This window comes from Cavia porcellus, unplaced genomic scaffold, assembly GCF_034190915.1.
Source record: "Cavia porcellus strain 051 isolate PalLab524CR breed Dunkin Hartley unplaced genomic scaffold, mCavPor4.1 scaffold_10, whole genome shotgun sequence".
NCBI lineage: Eukaryota > Metazoa > Chordata > Mammalia > Rodentia > Caviidae > Cavia > Cavia porcellus.
Genome location: NW_026947493.1, coordinates 82731586 through 82752457, shown reverse-complemented (window position 1 = coordinate 82752457; position 20872 = coordinate 82731586). Strand labels below are relative to the sequence as shown.

At 47.5% G+C, this 20872-nt stretch overlaps 1 protein-coding gene and 1 long non-coding RNA gene across 2 annotated transcripts in view; one reads left to right on the top strand and one right to left on the bottom strand.

Moving 5' to 3' along the window:
- Taf2 (TATA-box binding protein associated factor 2) overlaps positions 1-5735 on the top strand; it is a 65197-nt gene extending 59462 nt beyond the window's left edge. Inside the window, exon 27 of the mRNA XM_063257670.1 lies at positions 2849-5735. Coding sequence (XP_063113740.1) covers positions 2849-2858 — 10 coding nt within the window. The 3' untranslated portion in view covers positions 2859-5735. The remainder of the gene's footprint in view (positions 1-2848) is intronic.
- A 754-nt stretch (positions 5736-6489) lies between these two features.
- Positions 6490-19509, bottom strand: LOC111754599 (uncharacterized). The gene is made up of 5 exons (XR_010050263.1): positions 17832-19509; positions 11475-11524; positions 10875-11085; positions 9394-9591; positions 6490-7587 (listed from the first exon to the last, which is right to left on the bottom strand). It is a non-coding gene; the product is annotated as an uncharacterized LOC111754599 (long non-coding RNA).
- Between the last annotated feature and the right edge of the window lie 1363 nt (positions 19510-20872).

The window sequence follows — 20872 nt, the reverse complement described above, 5'->3', positions numbered from 1 at the left end:
AAGGCTTTAAATACTGTGATGACAAAATAGCAAGAGTGGCAGCCTTGCCTAGTTCCAGATCTTGGTGGAAGGCATCCAAGCATAACCTAACCTCACCTGCACCCTCTGTGCTTCCGAGGATTGCCCGCGAAGAGGTTTGCCACCGAAGAATGTTGAATCTTGTCAGCTTTTCTGCATGTGAAGACGATCCTGATTTCTCCCCTTCATTCTGCTGATGTAGTATATCACAAATACAGATCTGTGTACTCTGAAGGACTGTATCCTACCAGGCGATGCTTTCACTGTTGTTAGGTTTGGTCTGCTTGTGTTTTGCTGAGGATGTTTGTAGTACATTCATCACGGACGCTGTCCAGTCCTTTTCTCGTATGGGCCTTGCCTGACTTCCGCTGGGGCAATGACGGCCTGTAAAAAGGTTCTGGTAGTCTTCTTTCCTCTTCATGTCTTCAGAAAAGTTTGAGAGGCATTGGTATTAGTTTTTCTTTGAATGCATATTGAGCAGTGAAGCCTTCAGGTCCTGGCTTCTCTTTGGTGGGAGAGTCTTATGGGTTCAGTCTCCTTGTTACTGGTCTGTTCAGATATTTTTTAGGAGTCAGTGATGGTGTGATGATGCAGGTGCCAAGAACGAACCCATCCTGAGTCACCCAATCTGCTGACACACAGTTGTGCAGAGTAGTTCTGTACCCTTTGCCTTTGTGCTGTGCTGGTAGTTTTGTCTCCTTTTTTGTTTGATTTTGTGTGAGTCCTCTCTTCCTCCTTAGCTCTGAGGTTTGTTGAATATCGTTTCAAAAAAAAAAAAAAAGCCACTCGTTTTGCTTCTCTTCTCTATTGTATTTATTTCTGCTCTAATCTTTTACTCTATTCTTCCATCTTAATTTTGGTATTATTTAGTTCTTTCTCTAGTTCTTTGAGGAGTAACTTTGAGGTCTGTGTTCCTTTTTGTTTGCATGTGTGTCTGTTTTTGTGACAGGATCTTGTTATGTAGTTCAGGTTACCTTTGAATTCATTATGGAGTCCAGGCTGGCCTCAGACCCACCCTGATCCTCCTGCTTCAGTCTCCTGAGAGCTGGGATTACAGCTGTGAGTCACCATGCCTGGCTTCTCTTTTTCTTCTTTCCTTCCTTTTCTTTTTTTTTAAACTTACTATTTTTTGTCTTTTTGAGACAGAGACTCGCTATATAATTCGGGCTGGCCTTCAGCTCAGTTTGTAGCCCAGGTTGGTTTCGAACTCACAAAGGTTCTCCTGCTTCAGCCTCCTGAGTGCTGAGATGATAGGCATGCACCAGCACACCTGGTGGCTTGTTCTTTTTTAATGTAAGATTTATTGCTGTAATCTTTCTTCTTAGAACTGCTTTTACTGTATCCCATACATATCAGTATGTTATGTTTCTATTTCTGTTTGCTTCAAAGTATTTTTAAGTTTTGTTTCTAATTTCTTCATTCGCCAATTGGTTGTTCAGGAGCATCTTTTAGTTCCCATGTGTTTGTGAATTTTTGAAAATTCATGTTACTGACTTTAATTTCATACTACTGTGTTTTCTTACTCATTTTCCAATGGACGATCCTTCCATGGCTGAAAATAAAGCACAAATTCCCACTGTCACTGTATTGCAGTAGCTGTCCGAGCCTTTCGCGTTGTGTCATATACTTAGATGCTGCAGTGTGAGGTGTGTCTGGATCCCTGACTGATGTAACTGCCCAACGAACCGACTACGCGGTGACTGTAGAATGTCCCTTCTATGTCTCAGCTTATGGTCTTGACTCGATGTGAATTTTATCTGTTATAATACTTTTATTGCTATTCCAATATTTACCCTATTTGGGTTGTTTTTATCACCAGTATACGGTTTTCTCAACACTTATGTGGTATCTTACTCTAGAAATTTTGTTACTTATCAGGTCTTACTGAAAAACATACATAGCATTTCTTAAAATGATTTCTGATACCTCTTCTGTTGGTCACACTACGGTATTACACTATGATTTTACACTGTCTGTGTAAACATGTGCCCTGGGCAGTGCTCCCCAAACTCAGTAGTTACCATTGTGACACAGACACCATGATCACACACGTCTGCCCAACGCTGAAACAAACTCCATCCGTTTATCCCAGTGACCTCCGGGCTTGATTGTTCATTGTGTCGGTTATTTTTTTTACAAATGAAGCATGTGCCTGAAATACTTATATGTTTGTTATAAAATATATGTAAGAAAGAATAAAATAAGGATGAACAAAATTGCCAGGCCTGGTGATGTATACCGATAGTGTCCTATAGCTGAGCGCCCACACAAACTTTAAGGTTTACTGATGACAAGAGTTTGTCAGGCCATTTTTCAGATTATATTAGTAATGTATTCCTTTTTGCCAGGTTTGAGTAGGCTTTTCCCAAGTACTTTTAGCTTGTTACTAATTTAGCTGGAACCACCACCACAGGAGGTTGGTGTTAAGATTCCTCGAGGAGCGAAGATCGAGGCTCAGGAGAGTAAAGCTGACAGGTGCACTTGTGTGACAGCATCTAGTCACAGCCAGGGCGCTGACCGTCTCAGACCTGCACGTCCAGGCTGGTAGCCACTATCCGTATGTGGCTGTCACCAGTTACACCTGCGCTGCTCGGCTATAGTTTTGGTGCTCACCAGGCACCTCGGGGTGACCGTACTCGACAGCGCCAGTGGACAGCATTTCTCTCATGCCAGCCAGTTCTGTTTAGCAGTGCCCACTCCCACCACAGGTGTATCTTTTGCTGTGAGTTTGGAAGAGCTGTGCTGCACAGTGAGATGAGTTTAACTCTTTTTCAGTTGTTTGCTTGTTTTTGCATAACTGGAATTATCTTCTGCCTGGTGTTTCTTGTAGGAATCTTTGAAAGACAGTCACCTGTTTTGTGATGTCCGGCTCAGGGAAAGTCAGGTGACCTCATCTGCGAGTGCATCTTGCTGAACATCTGGAGGGAGATGACGCCATTCAGCCGAGAACATGGGCACCAATGAGGACACAGGAATGCAAACGAGGTCCAGTCTCGCTCCATCTCTTGTATGACTCCTGGAGAAGAGGGCTCCCCAGATCTCTGACCGTGCATCTGTGACCTGCTGCTCACCCCTGCTCCAATGCCCACACCAGGTTGCTTCTCTGTCTGTACCTTTGCAAAGGGATCAACAGATTTTCAAGCAAGAGAGATGCAGGCTGGTCGCTCAGCAGGGAGACTGAAATCTTAAAGGCAGAGCTGTTTACAGTGGGGAGACACAGCCAGGAGGAGACAAACGAAAGTGTAAAACACACTCCTTCTCTGACCTGATAAATTCTTCACGCTTCACGGATCTTCTGCCTGTAGTGCCACATTTTCTGTTTGATTCAGCATTTCATGGAGCTCTATGAATTCATCAAAAACTGACATCTGATTTTCTAATGTAATGAGGCTGGGTATTTATGTGTTCTGTGTGTGTGTGTGTGTGTGTGTGACGTGGCCACATGCAGGCCGGGGCTTCCCAAACAGCCTCCCCGTGGTGGGTGTGGCAGGGCGTCTAGAGGCCACCGGAGTCCCCTCAGCGCACCTCAGCGCACATCAGGCGACTGGTGCAGGACTGTCCCACGGTCCTGGAACGCTGGTCTCTGACCACCGCTTACTGACTGCCAGTGCCCCGGAACAATCATGACTCTACTGCTTGCAGGGGAAGAGCCACTGCCGGACCAACAGCACTTTCTCCAGAGCCGTAGCTTATAGGACACAAGGTCTCTCGGTCCATTGCAAAGCACAGTCTGCCATTCTTAAGGCGCTGGCCACCCGCCTGCAGCCTGCTTCCCCCACGTGCATCTCTGCTTGTGCATGCACTGCACCCTTTATTTGATAGATGACGGAACCAGTAAGGGTTCCAGTACGTGAGGAGAACTGCTGTCTAGTATTTACTGACTATTGCTCTGTGTAGGTACTGAGATAAATTCATGAGCATGGAAAACAGTTTTTGCACGTGCAGAGCTTGGGATTGTGCAGCTCAGTGAGCAGGAGGGTCCGCATTTTAACCCAGAGCTGTCGGTTCAGGAAGAGCACGTCACTGCCTCTTTTGTCCACTGAAGCCACCCGAATTGTCTTCAGAAAGAAGAGTCTGCCGAGCCATGTTACTGGAAATGAGAGAGCTGCAGCTGTCTGCAGGGGAGAGTGCCAGCCTGCCCCACCACTGCAGGCCAGAGTCTGCGGGGATGGCGGGCCCTAGAGGAGCATGGTGCGCAGTGTGGCCTCACCCGGACAGAGGCCTGGGGTCCGTCCCGCATGGCTGGGCCTGGGCTGAGTAACTGGTCACCGCTTCCTCACTCTCCTATCTGCCCCCACTCTGCTTCTGTCTTCCTCCCTCCCTTTCCTCCTGCTCACGCAGTATTTTCGGACACCTCTTTCTCTGTGGTGTAAGACAATGGTCACCAAAACCCAGAGTCTCTGACCTCAAGGGTCGCACCAGCCAGAAGCCCTCGACGCCCTTCCTCCTCGTCTGTGCGCCCGCAGGACTCCAGGCATTAGCGGGTGCTTGCAGCACTCTGGCAGCACTTATTTGGAATGTGGGCCAGGACACTGATGCACAGCCACTGAAGTGGCGCAAGTCTTACCTGGGCCAGCGTGTCGGTGCCCAGGCCAGTGTGTGGCTGGTGTGCATGGCTTTGCACGGATCAGCACTGCGTGAGGCATCTCATTCCACTTTCCTGCTGTCAGGCTCCGCGTGAGAAGCAGCCTCCAGGGAGCTTGGCCCCCACCCCAACAGGGACACCTACTTGCCTGACCCAGCTATGCCGTGTCACAGATGTAGGAGAGAAAGAGGAAATGGCTCAGCAAATTAAATGACTCCAAAGGTTAAAAATCCCTGTTATTTCTCAAGAGAAACTTTTACCCCAAAACATGTTCCTTGGGTGTGAACAGCCTTTCCCATTTGGTTCTGAGTTGCCAAGGAGCACACAGGTCATGTCATTGTGTCCTGTGCTGCGTCCAGGAGCACAGTGGAGGGGGCACCCTGGTGGGTGAAGGAAAACAAGTCAAGACACAGAAAGCCATGGTCTGGCGGAGCTTCCTCTCCTGGTGGGAGAAACGCTTGCCCAGCAACCACAGCACGTTTGCTTATGCACCGGGAGGCTACTGTGAACTGCAAGCCCTCTGCTGAGCAGAGCATCTCGTTTGCCCTGCTGGCCTGGGGTGCTCTGTGTCCTTGGGGCTGACCTTGCTGTTTGCCCCGCAGGTGTGATGGTCTCCAGCTTCAGCTGCTCCCCACAATCCTGTTTGATTCTCACTGGCTCTTAACCCTCTAGCTCTAAGTAAATCATGCTTCGTACTTAATAGGGACCCAGTTTGTACAACTTGAATATGAGGAAAGGTGACTTTATCAGCTGAAAGGTAAAAATACTGCAGAGTGACCACGGTTCTGGAAAATGGAACCAGGGGCTTAGTACTGTGTCCCAAGCTTCTGACTTAAAACCTCAGCCAGCCGCACTGGAGCCAGCATCTGAAAAAGTGAACATCGGTGAGATCGTCTCAAGGTGTCACAGCAGCAGTCACACTCCTGTGACAATTCTGTCACCACTGCCTGGCACATACACAGAGAAATCTAGACTGTGGGTTACTTTTGTTTAAATATGAATAGCCTGGAATGATTTTATTTGAATTTTCTAAAAAGACTTGTACTTCGGCCTCAGAGCATCTGTGTGGACTTGCACATATATGTACAGGGTTGTATGTTGTTGGATAAGTGAACAAGAGTTTTCAACTTACTGTAAACTGGTTTTTCTTACCTCTTCGAACAGATCCGTTTCCAAGACTGGCTCAGAACAGGCTCTACCAGCTCCAGCTGGCTGGCAGGTAGTGTCACACTCCCCAGTACCCAGAGCTTAAGGGTATCACACTCCCCAGTACCCAGAACTTATGGGTATCACACTCCCTAGTACCCAGAGCTTAAGGGTATCACACTCCCCAATACCCAGAGCTTAAGGGTATCACACTCCCCAGAACCCAGAGCTTATGGGTATCACTCTCTCCAATACCCAGAACTTATGGGTATCACACTCCCCAATAACCAGTGCTTATGGATAACATACTCCCCAGCACCCACAGCTTATGGGTATCACTCTCCCCAATACCCAGAGCTTAAGGGTATCACACTCCCCAATACCCAGAGCTTAAGGGTGTCACACTCCCCAGTACCCAGAGCTTATGGGTATCACTCTCCCCAATACCCAGAGCTTTATCACACTCCCCAGTTCCCAGAGCTGAAGGGTATCACACTCCCCAGCACCCACAGCTTATGGGTATCACTCTCCCCAATACCCAGAGCTTAAGGGTATCACACTCCCCAATAACCAGAGCTTATGGGTAAATGTAGGGCCAGCTCCAGCCATCAGTTAAAATGGATACATAAGCAGCAGCAGGAAGGCCTCAGCCTTACCTAATGAGATACTTCAGGGCGGACTTCGGGGAATAGGTGAGGCCTGGCACATTCTCTGCTTCGATTACACACACGCGCCACAAATTTCCTGTGGAGATTTTTAATTGTGTGGGTCTTTAAATTTTGGGGTCTTCCCTATAATCCTGTACCAGAGACCTCTCTTGACCTTGAAAGTGCCCAGAAGATGGACCTAGAGAAGTAAGACCGATGCCAAGACTCCCCTGTGACTCTCAGATGCTAATCTGCCCGCATCCAATGTGCAAAACAGGACCAGAGAGTGAGATCTGACAAAACTCACTGCACTTCTTGTCTTCTACTTTGAGAATGAGCACATCCCTCTACTTAGCTGGTGTTACGTCCTTTTCTGAGATGGTGGTGGTGGTGGTTCGTGGTGACCATGGTGCCAGGCGCTGGGTGGGTGGGTAGCTTGGCTGGCTGGTTGGCGGTATATCATGACTTTAACGTAGCTGCTTGGTGAGGCAAAAGTTGCTAATCTTTGACTTTCCCAGGTCGAGTAACCCTGCCTCAGTGCTTCATGGACACAGCTTATGTCTTTGTGGACCTTCTGCTCTTTCACCCTCTGGGAGAAAATAAAGTCAGTAATATTTTGCTTATTTTATGGTTGAGCAAACAGACTTGGAACCATGTGTTCTGCATTTCTATTAATGAAATCCAGGCCTGCCCTGGCACTGATGGAAACCCCACTCGCAGAGATGCCTCTGTACACAGTAACCCGCGCACAGAGCCCTCCCTCCTGGTGAAGACAGCAGAGGCCCTGTCCCTTACACCTCGCCAAGGTGGGGCAGGGGCGCCATTCTCTAAGTGCTGTGGTTTTAATTAGCGATGGTGAGCTTTAAGTAAAGGCAGAGATGCCTTTTCCTGGCAAAAGCTTCTAACGTCTGGTGAGTAGCCTGCTTTCAGGGGATCGTTCACACAGCAGGTTTTGATTCTCAGGCAGTTCTTTTTCCATTCTGAGAGGAGCCAACTATTATCCTAAAAGGTCAGTGTTTGGTTTCCGTGCTTAATGGAACCAGTGCGTTTCACGGTTGTTTTTCTGTGAAATGCAGATGGTTTTCGCTGCATTAGAGGTGATTCAGAAGGCTGAAGTTGGAGCCGGCAGTTTCCTCACTGCTGATTCCCTGGGCTCCTGCAAGCCCCCCGCTGAGGCACACCTTGTCACATCTGTGAAAGAAAAACACATGTGACTCTCAAGTGGAGAATAAAAGGGAATTCAGGAGCAGCGGAATCTTCGAAAAGCCACTATCTCGCTGTTCTAATGACTTTCATTCTGAACGCTTAGGTTTTCTTTTCTTCTTCCTCCTCCTCCTCTTCTTCATCTTTATCTTCGTCTTCATCTTTTTTGAGACAGGGTCTCACTTTGTAGCCCAGGCTGGCCTTGAATAACAACAGTCCTCCTGCCTCAGCCTCCTCAGTGCCGGGATTACAGGCACGCACCACCAGGGCCAGTTAATACTTAGGTTTTTGAGGCCACAGGGCCACTATTGAGTTGTTTCTGTTTTGTGTAGAAACTGTGATTTGGGGTTTGTTTACTCTTCATCAAAAACAAAAACATCCCCCATACACTCCACCACCGCCACCACCGGAAGCTAACCTGTACTGGCACTGGGCGAGCACCTGCCCTCCTGGAGAACTGAGTTTTCTCACTTCTCCCACGCTTAGGGAGCAGTGTGGCAGGCACAGTTTTGATGGATCATCCTGCCCAGTTCTGAGCAGGTGGGAATGTGTCCCCTGCCTGCAGCTCAAGTGGCAGAACCTGCCACAGTTGAGGCCCTGGAGACAGAAGCAGAAACCCAAGAGGGCTGGCCTTCATTTGCTGACCCAGAGAGGAGCCTCCCTTGAGCACCCATCTTGCTGCCTGCACTGGCGACACCTGGAGATGCGACTCCTGTCTTGTGTTCCTGAAGCAGAGGCTGTGAGGGTCACACCCCCTGGCCGTGGGGTGTGCTCGGAGAGTAAGCCCTTACCTGTGAAGACCTGGCTCAGCATCCCTAGGCTTGCAGCGAGCTCAGTCTCCACAGTGACAGCACATACTGTGATTATCTCCAGATACAGAAACTGAAGCCTCTGAGATGGTAAATATTTGGATTTACTCATCGGGTCAGCGGTGAAGCTGGGTTTCAGATCTCCAAAGCTGACCTCAGAGCCTGGCTCTCAGTCATTTACCTTGCAGCGTTGTGGGAGGAAGTGAATAGAGCTCATCAGCCTTAGCCTGGTGGCCTGTGAAATGCATTTCTTAAAACACTGTCAACTTTCCCACAGCCACTGATCCATGTTTGTGCTTGCAGTGCGCTCCTGGGTTTTGATTTACATTCAGTTATTTTCCTGTTATTTGAACAGGCTGACATTCAGTTTCCATCCTTAACTAAATAATTCAGCTTAATGCATATAGTTGGTACTGAATGAACAAATGATTAATTCTCTTAAAGAAAATTTCCTAAGGATCTGGGCATGGTGGTGCACACCTGTAATCCCAGCATTCAAGAGGCTGAGACATGGGATCAACATGAGTTTGAGACCAGCCTGGGCTACAGAGTGAGTTTAAGGCCAGCCTGAACTGCATAGCAGGACCCTGTCTCAAGACAAACAAACAAAAAACAATATATAATAATATAAAAATCATATATTTCAGGAATTCCCTAAGCACCAGTCTTAGGAGGCTGCTGTCTACACTTTTGGTGAGGAAGCTGAAATGTTATTACATTAGCATAGCACAGAGGAACCACCTGTTCTGGTTCAGCTGTCGCCGCCAGCACTGGCTGAAGAGCTGTGCCATCAGGCGGGGACCGAGGCTCAGTGTCCCACTGTAACTGTAAGATGGAGCAATCGTCTACACAGCATCGTGATGTTGTTAGAATTCACTGAAACATCATGTCCAGAAGTTTTAAAAGGGACAGTGGCACATTCAGTAACCCTCAGCTTGGACAGCAGTAATTATGTAACATTTTTACTAACTTACGTGCACCTTACCCAAGGCGGCTCCGATGAGTGCAGCAGAGTTGGAAATAAGGTCTTTGTGCGCTTGATTCGGAAAGGCCAGTGCGATCCATGGGGAGCCCACAGCCCAGCCTGGCAGAAGCCAAATAAAAATGTGTGTCCTTGCTTCGCAGTGGGCACTGACACGCTGTCTCCCATCAAGAAGTATCAATTTACCCTGAGGTTTAATGACTGCATTTTAAAAACAAAACGAAAATGGTTATGTATTATCTTTACAAATCATAAAACAACTCACGCCAGGCTCCATTTCTGTTTTCACATCTGTGGGCAGTCAGTTTAGCTTCATCAGAAAAAGCCTTGCATACTGGCTTCCTGTCAGTGATTATCACGACTTAGAGGTGAAATGGCAAGTTGACAATCAGCAACTTGAGTGTGTACCTCTGGAATTCAGCTTCTGAGAGGGGCACGTCCCCTGGGGAAGTGGGGACAGAACCGCACTCTCACACTGCAGTCAGACAGCCACAACTGGCGAGAGAGAGCCATTTAAACTCTGGTATTTGCTCTAAGAGCACACGTCAAATTGAGAAATTCAACAGTGCTGACTAAATACACAAGAGTAACAAGAGCCCATGACTCTTGAACTCTGCCTTCGGTGGACACTCGATCCCGGGCAGATGTGGCCAGATGTGAGCCCAGCCCTCCAGTGCCTGGTCAGGGACCTGCTTCTCCCAGGAGGAGCCCCCAGCCGACTGCTCATCCCCACCAGCCTCATTTCCCAGAGTCACTGCTCCTGAGGACCACGGGCAAAAGTCGGTCAGTGCCCAGGCTCAAGACGGAGCTTCTCTCTCACTCACGTCTCTGCTTGTACAGCAGATGCGTGACTTCAGCAGACACAGGCCAGCTACATCCGGCACCCTTGGGTGTCCAGGGCAGAAAAGTAGCCCAGAAGAACAGAGAACCCTGATGTGCTGCCCCAAAGAAACTTGACTCTGTCAAGAGTGAGGGGACATTCAGCCCCAGGGTCTCTCTACAACAGTGGCTGCCGAGTGGCCGGTAACTGGGGAAAGTGACGAGTCCAGAGGCCAGCTGTTTTACTAGGAAGCACCTCGAAGAGAGAGCTGTAAGACACTCCTGACGTGAGAGGGAAAAATGAAGAGCTGACAGACAGGCCTCAAAATTACCCCGTGTGAATGTGGAGAAATCAAACAGGGGCACTCTGCTGGAAAGGAGGACAATCAGCCAGCAGCAGGCGGACTGACAGTGTGTGTGATGAACCAGCTAAACAGAGGCGGGAAGCAGACAAGGCGCTGCCGAAGCCACTGTCACCCGGGGGACTGCACAGGCCAGAGGCCTTACCCTGCAGGAGTGGCGTGCGGGTGTCAGAGCCCATGGAGCACTGGAACCAGGTCAGTAAGCCAATCAGAAAGGAGAGCTGCTGGAAGGAGAGTTAGCAGGAAAGGGGCTGTCAGGAGGAGGAGCAGGAGCACAAAGGGGAGAAACGAGGCGGAACTCACACCTAGGAGGGGAGCCCGTGGGTAACGGTGCGCAGGGCAGGGCGTCCTGATGCCAAATGTAACAGGCCTCAAAGCAGCCTTAGAACGTCTTCACAAGGCCAGGAAGTGATGCCTCAGGAAGTGGGGTCGTCTCATCACGGAACACAGTCCCGAGGCAGAAGCAGTCTGTCTGCCTGTAATGACCAGATGGAGCCTGCAGCTGCAAAGCACCCTGAAATGAAAATTCACCAGCAGAAACTGACAGCAGGCAGAAAGCCAGGGAGCTGGCACAGTGACACGGACGAGGGCTCTGCAGTCTGAGGAGCAGGGGAGGAGGAGGCACAGAGCGCCTCGAGCAATGTGCGACCCTGTGCCGTGGGCCACATACACCTAAAAGGAGGACCAGGAGAGGAGGGGAGTGGAGCAGCAGGAGCAAAAATGCAGGGGAAATCACAGCGAATCAAACCCTGTGAGCTCTGCGGGAATCAGTGGACACATCTCAGAAGCCCAGCAAGGTATGAGCAGGAGAAACGCAGAGAGGTCAGCAGAGGACGCGTCCTGTTGTGAGTGCTGAAATACACGGACCAGAAGGAAGCTCTGTATGGTGGGAGAAGAACTCACCGGGTGTAAGGGGGCCACTTAGACAGACGCTGATGTCGCCGCAGAAATCCCTGGGAGGAAAGAAAACCGTCAGCCAGGACGCTCATCCAGCAGCGGTGTTTCTCACAATGAAAGCAAAATAAATATATTTCTGGACACAGGAACACTGAGAGGATTGTCCACTCAGGCCCACCTTGCTAGAAATAGTGAAACAAAATTTCAAGGCCAAGGGCAAGTGAAGGGGTTAAAAACCCTCACAAAAAATGAACAAAAGCCACAAAAGCTGCTCAAGATAACTATGCAATCATCAAAGACAACATGAGTGTGTGTTTCTCTTAACTAATTTAAAAAGCAACTGTATAAAACCATGTGTTTATAACTAGACTTTCAGGCCTAAAACACAGGAAACTGATACACATGACGTATAAGTGCAATGGAGATCAACAGGGACAAGACTGTCCCTAAAGAAGGGACGCCGGGTGGTGATGAGTCCACAGACCAATGAAGGGAACAAGGACGGTGATGAGAATGCGGGGGACTCGCCTGCCTTCTCGGCTTCTCTAATGCGCATGCAATCGTGTTATGTAACAGTAAAGCAATGTTTTGTTTGGTTTATACTGTACATGGATATCACGTGCATACTGACTGTAGCACTGAAGGGAAGAGGAAACAGGTGTGCACAGGAACAATATTTTTATATATCACCAAAGTTAATATAAATCTACCCCAAGTTGTGGCAAGTAACAATGTAAATAGCAAAACCTAGAGAAACCCCTAAGGAAATCTATAAAAATGTAGTAAAAATTATGAAGGAAATAAAATGTTACACCACCATATATACATTTAATATAAAATAAAAAGGGAAGAATAACCAAAAAGATATGAGGACTAAAGAAAACAAAAGTGACATGGCAGATGGGAATGCAAGTACATCAATAATAAAATTAGCTGTTGAATAGATTAATCCAAAAGACAGACTGGATATAAAACTATGACATGGCTGTCTATAATCTACAGAGGTCACAGCTTAAATTCAAAGATACAAATAGTTTGAAAGTGAAAAGATGGGGAACATATAAAGGACAGATAGGCACGATTTTAAGAGCTGAGCCAGCTATGGTGGTACATGGGTGTAACCTCATCATGTGCGAGGCTGAAGCAGGAGGATTACCACAAGTATGAGACAAGCCTGGGCTACCTGTGAGTTCAAGGCCAGCCCAACCTGTATGACAAGACCCTGTCTCACATAAAACAAACAGACAAAAGATGCAGGCCAGGGTGTGGTGGTGTGTGTGTGTGACCCCAGCACGTGGGCGTGGAGGTCCACGTGGTGGAAGACTCTCCTGGACAGAAGAGCAGTTATCTCCATGTTGGCTAAACCCAGCCCTCTCTCTATGTACTGACACGTGCAGAGCTGGCAAAGGCTTTCCCGTATCCCAGTAATTGACTTTGGCAATGCAAGTCACTCTAGCGGAAGGTGCTGATGTGACAGGTCAGCATTGTCCTGTCCATGGCTGTCAGGAAGCATGTGGGAGCTGGGCAGGAGGGACAACCACACTCAATGCTGTTGGCTGGGATGAGCCTCAAGATACAAGGCTGTGACTTCCTAGGGCAGAAAAGATTACACAGCAGGGCTGAAGCGCCGGCCCCGAAACACCAGAGGCTACTCTGGACTGTGCTATGCAGATTGCTCTTTCTGCTGCCCTTCTGCGCACGCTGCAGAGGTGATCTCAGGCCTCCTACCCAGCCCAGCTCATGGCACTGGTGAGCTTTTCACAACTGCTGTCTTTCATCCCCAAGCTACTCCCCTCTTTGTGAATTAAAAAAACCTGGGTTCCGCCCTGGGTCAAGGTCTTGGTCCGTTAGCCATCACCCTAGGTGGATTTAACACCCCCATGGATCCCCACAACTACAGATCTGTCTTAGTTTATTCTTGCCATTGTTACACTCGTAGTGGCAGATTGGAATTAACTCACTCGGATTCCAGTAACTTTTCCATGGGATTACAAATACAAACTTCCCACACTGTGGTGAGGTCTGGGAAGGGCGCTTTATACTTGGGAGGCTGTGGCAGATGGGTCACTGTGAGTTCCGGGCCAGCCTGGAGTGGCTATCCTAATATTGGCAAAAGAGACTTTAAAAACCAAAGAAGAAAAGCTAGAAATACAAAGAGAATTTTCATAATAAATCTTCCTCTTTATCTTGACTAATATTTTTCAATTTATTATGAGAATGTAACAATTATAAACATATATGTACCTAACATTAAAACCTCCAAATCTAGTGGCATCCTGTTCCTGAACTTAATTAGGTGGCCAGGGTTGTGTTTGTGTGGAAAAGATGGCAATTGTGGTTTATCACCCAATGCAGAATTTGCAAAGAGAAACATAATCTGATGAACATTTCTGTCTCCGAGCTAAACTTTGATGAAAGTGTTCACGAACTGAGGCTCTACTGTGTGCGAGGTTAGAATTAAAGGTACAACACACCTGGAAGGCTGGAGATACAAGACTTCCACTGTCAGTAAACAAGCCTCGCCTTACCAGCTAGTTTCATTCTTGGAGAGTTACTCAAGGCAGATTCTTTCATAAACTACGACAAAGTGAATCTTACACGGTGCACCTGTGAAAGTTGGTAACACAAATGTTCATAAGTCAGGGACTTGCTGTATGTAGATCCACAAGGCAGAGATCAGCAAATTTAAAAAGAAACAACACTATAAACCATCTAGATCCAGGTGTGGTAATACACACCCATCATTAAAACTGCTTTGGAGGCTAAGGCGGGATGATCACAAGTCCAAGATCAGTCTGGGCAATTTAGGGAGGCCCTGTCTCAAAAACAAATAAACAGAGAAATAAAGAAATAAAAAGATGGCAGTGTAACTTGGTGGTAGAAAACCCCTTAGGTTCAATTCACTCTACTGCAGAACAAAACAAACAAAAAACCAACAATAACAGCAACTAGCATTAAAAGACATCTTTACAACACTACTCTCAGCAAAAAGAACACATTTTTTTCATGTCACTAGGAACATTTGACAGAATGGAGCACGTTAGGTTATAACACAGCCTCAGTAAGTTCACAAGGACTGAAATAATACAGTTTGTGCCCTTTGAAAACAAGAATAAAATGAATTCAGTAAGATTAAGATACGATGAAAAGTTCACAAACAGGTCAGAGTTAAATAACAGACATCTGAATAATCAACAGATGAAAGACGAAATCACTAGGAAATGAATGAAAATGAAGACAGATATCCAAAAACTTGTTTTTCAGTTAAACGTAACTTAGAGTAAAATTCGTATTTATGCACAGCTACATAAAAATAAAAGATTTCAAATCAATAACCTAATTTACCAGTTTATGAGAGAAAAACTAATCCCCAATCAAGTGTAAAGAGGGAAAGTCTAGTCTGGTGGAAACAGCCAGACCCAAGCCCCTCCCGTGAGTCAGCAGCCTCTGCAGACTGTCGGGGGCAGGACCAGGCCTCCCCAGGAAGGGGTCCCTGCCTGGAAACCTATCATTTTCATTGTTTTCTTGGGCTGAGTTTTATTCTCTTTGTTTAGTTTCATTATGTTAAATCTGATGGCAGGAGCAGCTGTTTAAAGGATAGCAAGACATTTTATGGTGGCCATTTTGGATTTACCATTGGCACGGTTTAAAGCCCTCTATTGCATTCATTGTTTTGTTTTTACTATTTCTATTCTGTTCTGTTCTGTTCAATTTTTACTATGTTCAAAGGTACCTGCAGATATTCTGAAGACAACAAAAGGCATGATAGTAAACACTCAGGAGTATTTTTAAGAAAATAAGTGTGAAATCTATGATGAAAACTATAAAATATCACTAAAAGATATTAAGTTGAAAGATTAATATTGTTAAGATGCCATTACCCTTCAAATTGACCAACAGATTCGACATGATCCCTATCAAAATCCCAGCTGGTTTCCTTGCAGGAAATGACAAGCTGATCCAAAGACTCACAGGAAATGCCTGAGACCCAGAATGCACAAGAAAGTTCTTAAAAAGAAGAACAAAGTTGGGGGCCTCTCACTTCTCAGTTGCAAAACAAAGCTGTAATAAGGCGATGTGGCGGAAGGACAGCAGATCGTTCTGGAGATAAAATCAAGAGTTTAGAATTAAACCCTTTCATTTACAGGCAACTGATTTTCAACAAAGGAAGAGAGACACCCAGTGGGAAAAGGCAGTCTTTTCTCCGATGGTGCTTCCACAACAGGTAGCCTCGTGCTAAGTAATGAATTTGTACCCCTAGCCCCAAGCACATACAAAAATTAACTCAAACTAGATGAAAGACTTAAATGTAAGCACTACAACTATCAGACTCTTGAAAGAGAAGTTTAAATCTTTGGGATCTTGATTTGGCAATTATATGATGCCAAGAAAATGAAAAGGCAGCTTACAAAACCTGGAGCAAATCTTTACAAAATGGATTGTGTCCAGAATAAAGAACCCTTACAACTCCATAAGACAGTCCAATTGTAAAGTGGGCCAAGGATCTGAACAGAAATTTCCTCTAAGAAGATACTCCAGCACAGGTGAAGCTTCTCCCTCTCATCAGCCATTAGGAAATACAAATTGCAGCCAGTGTTAAAAAGACAGTAACAGACAGGCATATGGAAGGGTATGAAGAAACCAGAAACCTCGTAGGTTGCTTGTGGAGAAGCAAAATGCTGCAGCCGCTCCGAAGTTTATTTCATCAAAGGATTAAACAGCTACTATATAACCTAGCAATTGCAATCCAAGAGGGATTAAAGCCTGATCTTGAAATCTCACACATAAATTTTCCCAACAGCCCCAAGTGAAGACAACTCAAATGCATACTAAATGCATCAGTGCAGTGGAACATTATGCAGTAATGAAAACAAAGTACTGATGCATGCTACAACTTGGGTCAATCTTAAAACACTGTTCTAGGTGGGGGGAGGGGACAGTTCTGAAAGACCAAGTATTGTGTGATTCCATTCAGAATGAATGTTCAGAAGGCACAGATCTGTGTCCAGAGGAAGTAGAACAGTGGTTGCTCAAGTGGGATGAGAGGAAGTGGGAAATCACTGCTGTGGGGTGGTATCCTGTTTCTTTCTGGGGTGATAAAAATGTCCAAACTGAGTTGTGTATAACTTAGTTAATAAATGAACTAGAAGCCTTGAGCTTTACCTCTAAATGGACATACTGCAAGGTATGTGGAGAAATCTCCAGCTGTCTTACACTGTGCAGGTCACACACACAGGCTGTATTGGGGAAGAGGCAGAAGAGGTCCTTTCCTCCTTTCTGGAAGTGAGGTCACCACCAGGAAACGCAGGGTCAGGGAAGCAGAAGGTGAGAGTTTGGTTCAAGAAGCACCAAGCTGTGATGGTTAAGGATTTGAGGAAATGCAAAGGACCACAGTCCAAATGCTCACCTATTTATAATGATTTTATTTGCATGTTTGCCTTTTTTGCAAAGTGGAAAATTTCGTATTTGATTTACTGTCTGCTCACATCCCAGAAGACAAACTTCTTCTTGGACCCTGGAATGTCGCCAGTTGGAATCACTGGTGGCTGGGGCTTTAGGATTGCACCAGACCTTGATTTTGACCTCAGGGAGAGAGACAACTGGCGATTTATTGGCCGCAAACCATTTTTATGCAAAAATGAATTCAATTTTTAAAATTCATTTGACGCAATCTGATGAAATTTCACAACTATAAATCAAGCTTGACCTGCCAAAATATGTTCCCACATCAGTTTATTTTAGGGTGGTTTTCACTTAGAAACCTTTCAGCAATTCTGTTTTTGAGAATTTTACCCTAATTTTGTCAGCTGAACAGTGATTATGCTATAATTGTTACTTTAATTCTGTATTCCCACTTCCACAAAAACTTGGTATTTCAGTGGTACATTGCAAATGATGCTGAGAGTGGTTCAGCCCTGTCCTTCGGGTGGTAATACAAAGCCGGAGGACATATTAGCAGCACCAGCTTCGTTTAATCAACATTTCACATCCAGTGGGGAAGTACTTACCACCATACAAGGTGCAAAGCCCTCATCCTCCAGGGGACTGTCATTGAAAGGGACGAGTGGGGCTGGGGATTTAGCTCAGTGGCCAAGCCCCTGCCTTGCAATCAGGCAGTCGTGAGTTCGATCTCCGGTACGGGTAACCCAGCAAGGGAGCATCTGACCGAACAAGCTAAGTGCTGTGACCCTGGGCGGCCCAGGTACTGCACGGCAGACAGGAGGGCACCAGCGGCCCAAAGTGGGCAGGAACTGTGGGAAGGAGCGACGGCCTGGGGGGAGCGTTTAAAGGGTGACCTGGAACAAAAATCCAAAAACCTTCAGTAGTAGAAAACACTAAGAACAATTTTAAAGGAAAACACACCAGTCATACACACTGCTGTCAAGAACATCAAATACAAGGAAGACGCGTCCATCAAAACCGCTCTCAGACGCCAACGGGGATTTCCTGCCTCGTCACAGCCGAGGCGTCGGGCTTCACACCTGCTGCAGCCCCGGGACGCCCGTGGCCTCGCGCTCCTGCACCGTGGCTGCGTCTTCAGGAGTCATCGGTTTCCCTCAGCGCCCGTGGGACCTGGCCCGCACCCAGGTCTCGGAGGAAGCTGCGGCCGGAGCAATGCTCTACCAGCGACGTCACTGGCAGAAGTTCTCTTCTACTGCGACAGCAAAGCTCCAGCCGCGGCAGTCTGCGGCTCAGGAGACAGAGAGAGGACACAGCAGAAAACAGCTTCGTCAGCGGGCAGCTGGCCCGTGCAGGCGGAGAACACGCGGGATCCCGCGAGAATTCGCAGCGAATCCTAGAGAGCCAATGTGAGGTCTCGCGGGAGGACGCGCAGGGTCTCGCGAGAGGACCCGTCGACCTTTGTGGCAGTGGCGTGGCTGGTTGATTTAGCCTGAGCCCCTGGTCTGGTCTGAGCGGCGTCAGGATCCTCTGTGTCTGTGAGGAATGGAGAGCGTGCGGGCGGTAGCGCCCATCGGGGCCTAGTGAGTGTCCTGTTGAGGAAGCCGGCGGCGGGGAGCACAACCCAGGACACGGTGGCAAGGGCCGCCCGCTGAGTTTGACCCAGGCCGGGAAGAGGAAGGCGGCATGGACGCGGCCTTGGTGCGGTCATGGGGGCAGGCGACAGCGCCGGAGCGGGAGCCGCAGGAGCAGTGGCGAGGCCGCGTGCCGGTACCAGGCTTCCAAGAGGCCGACGGGGAGCTTCGGGCCCCTCATCTCAGCGACTCCACATCACGCTAGACACGGGTCCGAGCGGACCTCATGTGCCTGCGGTGGCACGTGGGCGTCAGCATCCCTCATCCGGACGTCCCCAATGTCTGCTTCTACCCACGCTGCCTTCACGACTAGGAAACTGCCATCCGTGAGAGAGGAGCGGTGGTCAGGCTGAGGAAATGGTGTGCAAGGACTACAGACTCAAATACCTTCCAAGGCTCAGCAGCGCAGATCCCCAGGTAGCAGGGCAGATGGGCCCAGGGTAGACAGACGTCTGAAGATTCTATGAAAGACAGTCAGGTTCAGACTTCCAACAACTTCCGGCAGATGGTTACAGTAATTCTAAGACAGAAAACCTTCCCAATGCTTGTGAGCGCTTTTCTGATCTTCCAAAATCTCCAGCCTGTTCAGCATACCCATTTTACAGATGAACCTCATAGAGGTGCCATCATCTGCAGGTTGTGCGGTTTGGGGGCTTAGAGTTGGATTTCAGAGGCCCACCATCGGCAGGATGTGTGATCTTGGAAAGAACAGCTCCCATAATCCTCCATTTCTTCGTGTGTATATGCAGAGGAAGCACATGCTGTGCTCAGCCAGTGTAGTTGTTTCTGCTACTGCTGCACAGAGAATAAGGTCATACACAAGTTGTGGTAAAGCTGCAAGATGTCCCCTCATTCTGATAATTCACCTCGAAGAAGTTTACCACGGGACTTCCGTCGCTGTAGCATGCCTGTGCCTGATCAGCTTCTAAGATATAAAAGAGGATTGGAGAAAGAGCCATGGGCAAGGCTGTGATTTTGCATTTGGGACTGGTGCGGGGCAAAGAACAAGGCTCCCTTTGGCCTAATGTTCTTTCGTAGGCGCATCTGTTTTGCCTTAAGCGTGGGGTCCCTTCAGGGAATGTTTTTAAAGGAAGCTGATGTTTTCCTCAGGTTTCCTCAGCTCTGCCATGTGGCTCGGTGGAGGCCAGTGGCATCCAGAGCTTTGCACAGTCAGCCTGCCCCCTGGGAGCACTAATTTACTGAGAATGAGCATGGCCTGCTGAATGACTGTCAGGAGGGAGCAATTTTCCGTCAATTCAAATCTAGAACAGATTTGAACGAGTGCCCTGGAATTAAAAGCCCTTCTGTCCCTGCAGTCCCAGCATCCAGTGCTCTGCAGGGTATTTTTGATGTCTCATCGTGCCCTTCTCCAGAAGGCGACATGCTTTTGGAGTGTCTGTTGGCTGTTTGGCCACACTATGGTTTTGATAGGATTGTAGTTGGCATTCTGGGAAAATGTCGCGGATGCATTCATTGATTGTGGGCTGTCCACATCTAAGGACTTGGGTTTACTGAGCACTCAAGCCATCAGTCTAGGGCATTGCAATTCTTCACTTAGAACAAAATAATTTTGATACACTAAATGAAAGGTGGTGTGGTATAAAATAGGGACGTGATATTTAATTTTTGTTAGTCTGCGTTTGCAGTACAAATGGATCATATTCATCCCAGGAAGCTGGTGGGTGCACATAATACAGCTTCATTTTTTTGTGTCCCCTCGACTCCACACTACATCTCTTGGTCCCTTTCCCATTTGCGAAAGAAGCCGAACATCAAAGTCAGAAGAGTGAGTTCCAGCTCTGTTTTCTGGTGTGTGACCTCATGACTTCCATCCCTCCCTCTGTCCGATAGTCCCGATGACGTCCTGGGTAGGCCGTGGGGAGAGTTGAGCTCCCCACGGGCTCCAGGCCCTCACTTTCTGGGAGAGGGGAGGCATTCTGAACATCATGTCACTGTTCTCTGTTCGTGGAAACCCTGAGGGACAGACACAGGGATCACATCTGTACAGACTGCATCTGCAGTGTGTGCGTGGGTTTCTTCAGCACAGAAGTGGCCTTCTTCATTAGTTTTCCCGTAATAATGTAACTTTTTCTTAAGGGCCAGAGCCCTAGTTCTTAGAGTACTTTTAAAGTTCCGCCACAAATCCAACTGAGAATAGAAGATGGCATTTTTAAAAAAAAACATCTAGGGCTTTCCAGTGACCCACAATATTCTGTATTGAAAAAGTAAAAACCAGGGGCTGGGGATTTAGCTCAGTGGCATAAGCGCCTGCCTTGCAAGCAGGCAGTCGTACCAAAAAAGCATTACAAGGGAAATTAATAACTGGTAACTCAAACCAAGCTTGATTCATAACTCAGAGGGAAGATGGGA